General features: G+C 39.3%; 1 protein-coding gene across 1 annotated transcript in view; it reads right to left on the bottom strand.

Annotated features, from left to right (window-relative positions):
* Positions 1–3057: 3057 nt before the first annotated feature.
* The window catches only part of CLYBL (citramalyl-CoA lyase), a 297910-nt gene continuing 289022 nt past the window's right edge, over positions 3058–11945 (bottom strand). The window contains exon 8 of the mRNA XM_066580137.1: positions 3058–3336. Coding sequence (XP_066436234.1) covers positions 3229–3336 — 108 coding nt within the window. The 3' untranslated portion in view covers positions 3058–3228. The remainder of the gene's footprint in view (positions 3337–11945) is intronic.

The following is an 11945-nucleotide window of genomic DNA, read 5'->3' as shown; positions in this document are numbered from 1 at the left end:
TTTTTTAAAATACCTGAAAAAATATAAAAGTACAAACAGCATTATCTTAAAAAATAAACTACACTAGGGTTAGTTTCACACATGTAGTGTTTTTATGAAAAACCCGTTTTTTGCAGCTATTTTTTCACACCCTTTTGATGCTGTGGACAGATGTGAGCAGTAAGTCAAAAATCAAATGGAGTTGGTAAGCCAAACTATCACACACCAACTCTAGCTGAGACCAACTTATGTATGATAATGAGCAATAACACATTTACTGCAGTAAAATAGTAACATTAGATTTATTACATTTTAATAACATCATATTTAGCCATTTTTGTTTTATTCGTTATTTTTCTAACACCATGTAAAAAACAAATCATACATTTTTATATTCTCAGTGACAGAGCCACAAGGGTGTGTAGTTCGTGTGACGAGTTCTATTGTTCAATGGTATGATTTAACGAGCCATATAATGTATTGTAAAACTTTTAAAAAAACTTCCGATTGGGGTGAAATGGAAAACAAAAACAATTTGACATTCGATGGTGAGTGGGGGGTGTTTGTTTTTACAGCATTCACGGTGCCATAAAATGGACATGTTGTCTTTATATTTTATGGTTCCATGTTGGAGTACATACAAAGCTTTGATGTCTTTTTCTTCAGATTTTCTTGGAGTTGGGATGTAAAAAAAAAAAGTGCATTTCTGGCTTTGCATATTTTTTGTCTGACGGCTTTCAACGTGTGGCATAAATAATGTGGTAGTTCAATAAATTGGGGCTTTTATGGATGCAGTGATACCAATTTTTATGTATTTTGTTTTCCTGGATAAAAAGCCTTGAAAAAGAGTAATTTTGAGCTTTTGATACTTTTTAAATTAACCAAATCAAAAAAAACTTTTAACTCTGTTTTGCGTTTTGTTTTTTTTAATCCTACAAGCGGATTCAGCTAGTAAGTGCATGTACTGTATATAGAATATGTTTTGTTTTTTTTTTGTTTTTTTTTTTACAGGCACCCTATTAAGTCCTGCCACTGGTGGAACTTCATAGGAAGTCATTCATAGCATAACTATGGGCCTTCACAAGGCCCCTTTCTGCTACGATGACCAAATGGAAGTTCATAATCATGTTGCGGGTAGGCTGTTCAGGTAACATAGGAAGACCATTCCCTCTGTCAAACCATTTAAATACTGCTTTGAGAAATTACAGCAGCATCTGATGGGACAACGGGTGGGATTGGAGTTATCTCCCATCCCAGCAGTTGCAGCCTGGTATTAGCGGTCAAAGACAAACAACATGTGCCACATACAGAGCTTGCTTGGCTCTCAAGCCCACTCTGTACAGTGACACCTAGCATCCACTGTACAATTATAGTGGATGTTGTGAAGAGGTTAATGTTAATATTCGGAGTCTGGGAATAGAATGGTTCCATTTCTACCACCTCAGACTCTTCCCAAGACTGACTTTTTTTGTTCACTTTTTCCTCAATTTTGGTGTGGCTTTTACTTAGTGGCATTTTTTTCAGATCTTTTTCCAAAGGGACCTTCCACAGGACAGGATCACGCTGCATGACACAGCCAAATCTGCAGCTGGGTAATTCTGCACCAAAATCCAAAGGTCTAACTAAAGATTTTGATGAAGAATTTCAGGCAGGTTTTAAGCTGTTTTAAATTCAGCATCAAAATCTGCTGGTAGCCTTTGGATTTTGGTGCAGAATTCACCGCGGCTTGCAGCGCGTCTTGTGGCTTATTCCGTCCCACCTGGAAGGTCCCCAATGCTTCTACATTCGAAAACAAAAAAGTCAAAAATACGAGACAAAAATGTTTGTATAAAGAAAAGTCCCACAAAATCTGCTTGTTAAAACATGCATGACATTCAAAAAGAAGCATCACAAACATATTTGAGAAAGCTGCAGGTTTTACATGCAGTTTTAAATACAAAAAGGCCTTCAGCGAGCCGCGCTTAGGCTATGTTCACGTGTAGCATTGTGTTGCATTTCAGTAAAACGGATGTAAGCATATTTTCCGCTCATTAATATAATATACATTTTTGCACTATTGTGAGAAAGTCAGACATTAAAGAATAACCACCAAGTCTTAACAAACATTGTCAGAGGTTCCATAACAATATAGAATCTTTGAAGCAGTTTTGATGGACATGAAACAAAGTATCAGTGGCGTTGACTGAATTATGTCAGGTCTGTACATGAATGTGAAGATTTGTATTATGTGTCTGATCTCTAGAGGAGTACTTTCACCATATTGTTTGCGTGGTTTTCTTTTGCTGATGTCATGAAAGCTTCAGACCCATCACCCCTGGCCGGAATTAATCTCCTATCCTTGTTGATGGGGTCACAAAGCTGACGGTTTAATCAGGCCTGGAGAGCAAGTATCTGAGTCCAGACACCTTGCAGTGTTCTTCTCATGCAAACACTTTCTATGTGATTCATGTAAAGCAAGAAGAAATTGGACCTTTCCTGCACTATGGACCCTGCAGAACACGGCTTATAGAGTCTCAGCACCTATCTAGTGGAAGATGAATGGTGTTTTCTATTTACCCATTTAAATAAACAGAGCAGCCGCCCCGGGGTGAGCGTGTAAGGGCGGCTCATAGAGAGGTTGGTGCGTGGTGTAGAACTTTCTATTCTGCTCCTTTCTTTAAGAACAGTCCTGGGTGCTCGGGCCACAAAGCCCCATGATTTAATGAGGAACAGAAACAAAATGTCTGATTGTTGCCGTTTGAAGATTCATTCGAGGCCTCTGGCAGCACAAGCTGATCCTGTGCAGCTTCAATACCCCTGGCCCTGAATATAAGAGTACACACTGAATAGGGGACAATGGCTGCTTGTTATGTTTATTTACCCTCACTACAAGCTGGGTTAACCTCTCCAAAACAGCTTGGCTAAGCCAGTTAACAAGACGCAGCATATGACCTGTGGTGGTATCTCCAGTGTCATGTAAATGTGGCTGCACAGGGCCATCCTGCACAAGTTTATGGCAGTTCAGCCCTTGTCACCATCTCTTAACATGTTTATAGGAAGAAGCAGGATAAATGGTGGTGCCCAGAAGAAAGTCAGGAGTGAGAGCTACTGGAGGTGACATTTATTGTAATTAATGACATACATACACAGAAAAAAATGCATCATGATCACTCTAGTATCAATGGCTTCCACTGTTCTTCAGAACATTTCTCAAGTCTCCCTTCGTCGTCTCAGACAAGCCTTGTATGGAGTGGACTCCTGGGGAGAGCTTCATTTAACAAATGATTCCTTCTTGATGGCTGTGGCAAGCGTAACGATGTTCTGTGCCTGCTTAAGCAAGGGCATGTCTATCATGCTCCCATGGAAAGTGAATGCCCCCTGCAACACATCAAAGGAACAAGACCACAAATCAGGCCTTAATATGTCTCTTTCTGTACACACTACAGCAGCCTTCAGGTAACCAACACATCCAACCTCCACTGCACGCATTTCACAGTCACATCATGTACAGATCAGCAGGAGCACACGGCTTACCGTATCAAGACCCAGAACCAGTCCCAGCAAGTCCTGCCAACAGCATAGTGGAGAGCCACAAAAAGCTGCACACATGGAAAGCTTTCATTTGGATAGTACATAACTGAAAAGTCAGGCTGAAATCCCCCAAAGTGTTAACAAATGTAGCTCTGCTACATCAGCATAGAAATAATATTGACTTCCTAGATGTGAGTACTAGTGTGACGGATTGATGTTCACTGCTATGGTCATGTAAGGACAGCAGAGAAATCTATTTCTACAATTTGCGCCTTACTAATGTATCCTGGTTACATGTTCAGTACTAAGATAAAACTAGTCTCCTAATATAAACGGTTTTACCAATTTTAATCTTAAATGTGAAATTGATAAAACTAGTAATGTTCTCTTTCACCATTTTATAGCACCGCTGACCCCTCTCTGTAACCACTTTTTCATATAAATGTAAAACAATTCTGCCCACAAAAAAACTGAAAACCAAAAGAAACTACATTGTAAAACAACATGTTCAAATGGCTGGAAATAGTTAAAGAAGAAATGTTGAATATGCCTGTCTTACGTCTACATACTAACATAGGATTTTAGGCTGAAAAAAGACTTGCATCTATCTAGCTCAGCCTATTTTCCTGCAATGTTGATCCAGAGGAAGGCAAAAAACCCCAATGAGGTAGAAGCCAATTTTCCTCATTTTAGGGAAAAAAATTCCTTCCTGACACCAGGTCTGGCAATCTGAGTAATCCCTGGATCATCGACCTTCTGAGGTAAGCAGTGACTAGAACATGTAACATTGACTATGACCCTTCCATCTTCTTGCGCCACTGCCTGTTGTCATTCCAATGTGATGACATGTTGTGCATTGCAAAAGGCCCTTCGCAACAAAATAGTGGTTGCAGCAGTTCAGTCCTCGCTGCCAGCTACTGTATCCCCTGCTTACTTGGCATCAGAAGACACTAACAACTGTGGCAACAACTGAGAGTGGCACGGAATAATGTATTGTAAAATGTTTATACATTTTTCGAGGGCAGAGAGAAAAACGTCTAATTTCTATCATTTTTTTTTTACAGTGTTAATCGTGCGGTATAAATGATGAGATTTTTTTTCTGTGGGTTGGTATGATTACGACACTATAAAAATTATATATTATTTTAGTTTTTTCCGCTTTTGCTTGATAAGAACTCTTTTTTAGGATTTTTTTTTTTTCATTGCGGCCTTCATTGGTATATTTTTCAAATATATATAGTTTTTTGGATTATTTTTATTGCGTCTTTTTGCAGCATTTTGGCTCAATTTTTTTCCTTTTTCTTTAAAATGTTTGTCATGTAGGAAAAAAAGAGCGTTTAATTTATTATACGGATTGTTAAGGATGTGACAATACTAAACATGTGGGTTTTAAAATAATTTTTTTTCCATTTTTTTTTGTCATCCAACCCATCGGCGCTCTGCATTTACATGGTGTAGGGCCGACGATGTCACAGAGGAAGAGCCTTCTCTCTGTGAACATTTTATATGCCATAATCAACGTATAAGGGGCTAACAGTCACAGCTGGCTCCCACTGCAGATCCATTCATGTGAATCCCTTCCCAGCCAGGAGGTAAGTTTATGTCCTGGAGTCGGAAGGAGTTAAAGGGCTTTTCTGGGACTACACTATTCATGACCTCAGGATAGGTCAATAGTTGATTGGCGGGGTCCATCACTATGAATTCCTGCTGAACAGCTGACTGAAGTGACAGTAGCACTCGGGTGAACACTGTTGTCTCTTCAGTCCATACCAGGCACAGTGCTCTCGATTATACATGGGTGTGCCTGGTATTGCAGCTAAGAACCATTCACTTGAATGGGACTGATCAGCTCTCAGGCCATGTGACCGATGGATCTGACATCATAGGGCTTAGAAGAGGCTCACCTGAGCGCCGTAGCCTCTTCAATCAGCTGATCAGTGTAGATCCTGAGGGCCGGACCCTCACCAATCATCTATTGATAACCTATCCCAAGGACAAGTCAATAGCAAAGTCCCAGAAAACCCCTTTATTATAAGCATATCAATTTGATGTGCCATATATTTCTAATATTCACCTAGTGGCCGTAGCCATAGCTGTTTACACAACTGGCACAAATACAAAAATGTTCAGCTTTCCGTACCCCCACTTAACTATATCCGGATGTGTAAGGAGATCCCTGGAGTTGGATAGAGTAAATTCACCCAAAACAAGCAAAAAAAAAGGCTGTAAAGCATAACTAGCAAAATGCATAAGGAGTGTTCACTATACTGTTTTTTCGACATTATTTAGGATGTAATAAAGGTGACAATTTCATCTAGCTGATGTTGGAACTTTTTTTTTGTGCTTGTTTGTATACATCAAGGATTGGTGGCCTGCCAGCAGTCAGACCCCTACCTGAGATATTTCTGCTATATGAAACCTCCTACATCAAACTGGAAGCAAATGGCAAATTCTCATATCAACTCACTTCAACATTAAAATCACACACCCTATATTACCTGTACAGTAAAGTCAATTGTACATGCTACTTGCTTAGTTTACTGCCAATGTACAGGTATGATGAATTAAGGTACATTTACATGGAACGATTATTGTAAAAAAAAAAAAAAAAAGCTGGATCTGAACGATATTTATTCAGTGTAAATACGGCCAATTTAAATTATAATTATTTGGTGGCTTATCTTTCATTTCATACAGGCATGAAAATCATCCTTGGCTCAGTTGCTAATCGTTTGGCTTAAATACTGATTGTTCAGTTGTTCTCATCCCCTTCTACAGTGAACGTGAACTAGCCTAGTCATTGTTCGCTCATTCGCTTGTGCGAATAAATCGTTCCGTGTAAAAGCCCCCCTATATCTACAGAGACTGATTACCATGTAAAGAATTTGTATTTCGCCATAAAAGAAGGCACTGGCAGTAGTAGTATTTTTGCTAATTGCATAATGTATATATGTGACCTATTCAGTTTATGGGAAACAATATTCATTCACTGGAATTTGCTAGTAAGAGGTTTTTGCTCAGCCTGGTGACCAAGTTTTGGGATGAGTATGGAGGGGAGCATATGTCTTCAAGAAGTAACTCTTTGATCTGTCTTTTTGAAATTTTCCTTGCTATTACATAATGCCAGTTAGAGAACAGGCTCAAAGCATTCTATCTCCTTTAGTCATTGAAGAAGGTATAACCTGCATCCACACTACAAAGGAGTTGTCTTATTCATGTTCCTTCTCAACTAAATATATCTGAAAGCAACTTGTGCCAATTAGAGGGTTAAATAACAAGCAATATGTGGCCATGTGATCTACAATAATTCATATGAATTAGAAGCCACTATCAATTTTCGGGTCAGGAGTATTTTACAGAAAGAAAAAAAAAATTCGACATCCAGCAACTAGTTGTCAAGGACAACCACTAAATCCAAGCTGGCAGAAGTCCAGAACTGGCACTAAACTGATTCTATGAGAAAAGGGAAACAGAAATCATTCTAAACAAAGCAACGTCTTCACTGCCGGAGGCAGGAAACTTCCAAGAATATGTCTAAAATACATAATATAAACACCCGGCTTTATGAGGGAAGAAGCCCAAGATCTGAGACAGATCAAATCCATGTCTTATATTGTGACAATCTTATATATACATCGCATATAGTTTGCAAGATTTGGGTATGGATGCCATCAAGTAAACTTAAGGAGGACAGGAGCTGCAGATAGTGAAGTTTGCAAATATTTAGGCCCACTTCAGAGTGGTTTCACACATACAGCATTTTTAGCTTTTTTTTCTTTAGGTTGCAAAGACGCCACAACCAGATTTTAGCTGTAGCGGATCAATTATGAAGTTATAAAATACAATAAAACAGAGTCTTTTTGTTCCACTTTGGGCACTATATTTGGATCCATGATGTTTATTTTCAAAGCATCCTACTCAAAGTTTGGAAGCCTTTCTTAGGTTTTTTTTCACAGGTTTTGTTAGAGGATAAAAAACACATGTACATAAAATAAAGAACTGCCCGGAAATACCTGTAAATAACATATCTAGCTCAATACCACCAGAGGTAAGGACTTTTAATAACAGGGCCAGGTTCTCTATGTAGCGGACTACTATATGTGCATGAGGGGCACGCTGCAGAAAAATACCCCCCAGCTACAGATGGAGAAAAATTTAACAGTTCAGTGAATGAGAATGGTCGCACTATGCAAATAGTAGAGCATATCAGCAGTTCGTTCAAACTTTGCTGTATCTGTAGTAATCGAATAATTACAATTTTCTCAATCTACAATAGGCACACAAGTGGTTATATCACAGATATAATGCCATCGGTGGCAGAATAAACAGTGACATTCATTGACTCACAGGTGACATCATCTATGGTTGGAATTGTTCGCAATTCATTTTTTTTCCAAACTGGGTGTAAAAAATAGCCATATTCGGTGAAACAAAACCAGACAGGTCAAATAGATTAAAGTGAATTATAATAAAGTAAAATAGAATACATATAAAATCACTTAATTGATCATGTTATTTTCTAGGTGCTAGCTCATCCAATATTAGCAGGGTGTCTTCACTCATCAAAACCAAATACCATATTCAGCAATGTCTCCTTGGCATTTTTACCCCTCATTTCTCTCCCTTTCTGAGAGGCCTCACCTCCAACCACTGTAGAATCTTGGACATCAACTCTCTCTACTCCACTTCCCCCGCACAGAATCACGTTTTACCCCCAAAGAACTCTGTCTCCCTCACATCACAATCTCACCCCCATGTTCCCAATCTCCCCAATCACAATGTTCCCGCCCCCACAGAACGCTGTCTCCATCATTACAATCTACCTCCAGAGCCATGTTTCCTCATCAAATCCCCAGCACAGAACCATGTCTTCATCACAATCTCCATACAGGACCCCAGATTTCAATACTCCCCCATAACACACTCTTCCACAGCCTGTCCTCCGTCACTGCACATTGTCCTTTACAGCTGAGTAAATCATGAGCCCTTTCCTCAGTTGTGAAGGAAAGCACTCATTGGTTAATACAGTCTTGTCATACAGATACTACCTGTAAACATGTGACCAGAACCTGTAATAACCAATGAACGCTTTGTTTCACAGCTGTGGAAAGAGCACATTGGAGCCCTGCTATGGCCGACCCCAAAGTTCTTCAGAGAAACGCAGCTGATCACAAAAACAGGTGAGCAACTGTACTGTTCTCTAATAAGTCAGGGGCCGCATGTGGGTTGCGAGTTGTGCACCACTGCTTTATACTAGGACAAACTCCAGAGAAAGTGGGGGTGCGGCAGGTGCGGGCCACCCTGGAGGCGATCACTGAGGGGCATAGGCGTACTGTCAGGGGTTGCAATGGCGACTAGCCCCTGCGCTGAGGGGGCCAAGAGGCTGTCTTTCGCCATATACAAAATGCACAGAGTGCATTACCAGCTGGTCGCACTGTCGGCCGCACCACACCAATCACACGGCCAGCAATGCGACCAGCTGGAGAGGAAGGCAATGCAGAGAAGAGGAGGAGGAGGAAGGCAAACGCATAGCACAGAGTGGGGCAGAGCAGGATGATGATGTCATCATTCTGCTGCTCCTGCTGACACAGTGTACAGCAGCCATGTCTGCGTGCCCTGCTACTTTCCTCACACTGAGAAGTGGTCCAGGCCCTGGAGTCAGTCTGTCTATCTATCTATCTAATATCTATCTTTCTTTTATCTCCTATCTATCTATCTATCTATCTATCTATCTATCTATCATATCTCTCCATTTCATATGTATCTATCTTCTATCCCATATCTATCATTCTTTCATCTCATATCAATCTATCCATCCATCCATCTATCTATACTTACAACTGTAAGTATCCTGTTTTACCTTCTTTTAATAATTTCAAAATTGAAGGGTGGGGGGTGACAGAAAAAAATTTGCACTAGGTACCAGCTGACCTTGATACGCCACTGATACATTGTGCCCCTTGACTACAATATTGTGTCCTCCAAAGAACACAGAAACAAATGGAAACTATGTCAAACTGAGTCCAAAGTTTGCCTCATTATAGTGAATGGTTCTGCTGTGGGTTCTGTATAATTAATATTCTCAGGTATTCAAATCTTACTTTCACCTGGATGCTCAGCGTAGAGATGTAATGTCATCTGAACCCAGCCTAAAGCTGTTTACCCATGAAAAAATAATTTAAAAATGTCGCAGTATTCATGTCTTGTGAACCATTTTCCATTTCTCTGAATATAGACAGCATGTGAATTTCAGCATGGCTATTTTCAGGAATATAAAAAGCTTAGCAAAGGAATAAATTGTATAATATGGACAATAAATTTTGCAGCTTTAAAAGAAAGCAGATTTCTAAATGCCCCGAACCTTCTGTGCATGTGTAAACTAGGAGGATTTTCCAATCACTATGGACAAGTCCATGCTGCCAGTATGTGTGCCTGGACAGAACTACAGCAACCGTAACGAAAATATGATTTGTATGCTTTGTATGTCAGTTTCAAAACTGGAAAAAGCATGTAATAGAAAAAAATGAATATATTTCATGTTCTTAACTCCATGACTAAACGGTTTGATTTATTGTGGATATTGATATTGCAGCAGTATGGAGGCCAGCAGCTACATGCAGCTCCCCATATTGTATGTAAGCAACAGCTCACAACACTACAAATAGAACACGGTCCTACTATTCCAAATGAGTAGGCCATTACTACAGCATCCGTTCTCTCCTGCAAACACACAGAAGGAAATCTTTTCTCCATTATTTCATCTACCAGCAATATTGCAGAAATGAATATCGAGAGGAACTGATATACCATTTTTTTTAAATCAGACTAATATTTGCAACATGCTATATGAGAGACTAGTTTAGATAGTGACATTCTATATGAGATTCTATGTAATACATGGACAAAGTATATAATAAGCTTTCCCAGAATGCACATAGTGGTAATTGTGTAGATATTGCCATATGTTGGATGGATATTGTAGACGAACTAAAATAAACAGCATTATATTTGGATTGTTTAGGGGGATGCATGGGTGACTCATTAATCGAACTCTTTCTTGATAAGAGAAACAATTCTACATACAGTATATATGCGTGTACTCATTTAATTTTAAATGAACTGTGTCTTTGTATATTATAGAGAGGTATGTATACAAGCTGCTGTAGAAATACAGTCACATCAGTTTATCTGATGTTTTATAGATGCATATGAGAGGATCTGGGATTCTGCACCATCAATGCAAGGGCATTACATAGAGTTCTAACCTTCAGAACTTGCACATAGATTTTAGTTACGGAAATTCTGATGAAACACTCAAAGAAAAATGAAGTTCACTTGAAACATGGGTGCAAATTTTCTGCAACAAATATCTGTAAGCAGTGCAAAAGAGCTTTGAGCGCTCTATAAAGCCTTTTGGTTCTGGAAGCTAATGGCGGTCTCAACGTGGGATAGACTGGACTTCTACTTTAGACAGCTTGCTTTGAATCCATATGCTTGTATCCCCTCTCATTTTCTACTTTTTGTTCTCTCTCCAGCTAAATTCCCTTCCTTTGCTAGTGTTTGCATTTTCCTAGCCTTAGGTTGGGCAGAAGATAAATGGACTGAGCACCACTGGTTGGGTATAATTGTATGTTCTTATGGTAGTCTGTTATATTAGGGTACCAGTCCTTCAAAAGTGTCTAAATTATTCCAAGATGTAGATTTCCGCACATCGAATGGTTATTAAAATTTGAAATTAGTTGTACTTTTATGTCGATCAATCATTTATTTTTTTTCGTCGGCACACCTTTTTAAAAGCAATTTACCTGAATGCTGGGAGGGAGTGTGTAACTGGCTACTATATAGCTAATTACATATTTTTTCAGACTATAAGAAGCACTTTGTGGCTAGAAAATATCTTGTTAAAAACTTCCTGCATCTCATAGTCTGAAATTAGGAGGGTTAGGCAGTGCCAGACCCCCCTTCCCCCTCTAACCACTACCTTAAAGATAGTGCAAAGCGCTGATTAAGAGAATCATAGAGAGGACTCTGGAGGCTGGTGATGTCCTGGCATTGCAGCAAGTACCGGTGGAAGATAACACAATTACAATATTCGTCCCCCATTCTCTTGCTGTACACAGCACTACCACTTGCTGTACAATAAAAATGATTTATATTTTATCCTCCTTTTTTGGCCTTCAGCATGGAAGCTACTCTTTGCATCATCTGTCCACTCCAGCTGATAGAAGAGGTAAGTGTGAGTTATACCAGAAGTACCCTGTCTATGTACAATAAAAAAAACCTAGGTGAAAAACGAACTGGATTCTATTGCAATATTTATGTAATCATCTTCCACCCACAGAAACAACCTGTACTCAACCCTGCAGAAATTTGCTTGATCAAAAATGAGAGACGACAAGCTGAATTTTGGTTTATCAGGTCATCCAAGGGAATGTCGAAATTGTTCATTTTCCTTT

The sequence above is a fragment of the Eleutherodactylus coqui genome, chromosome 1 (genome assembly GCF_035609145.1).
Source record: "Eleutherodactylus coqui strain aEleCoq1 chromosome 1, aEleCoq1.hap1, whole genome shotgun sequence".
NCBI lineage: Eukaryota > Metazoa > Chordata > Amphibia > Anura > Eleutherodactylidae > Eleutherodactylus > Eleutherodactylus coqui.
The sequence above is the reverse complement of the archived record's forward strand: the minus strand, read 5'-3'. Positions and strand labels throughout refer to the sequence as shown.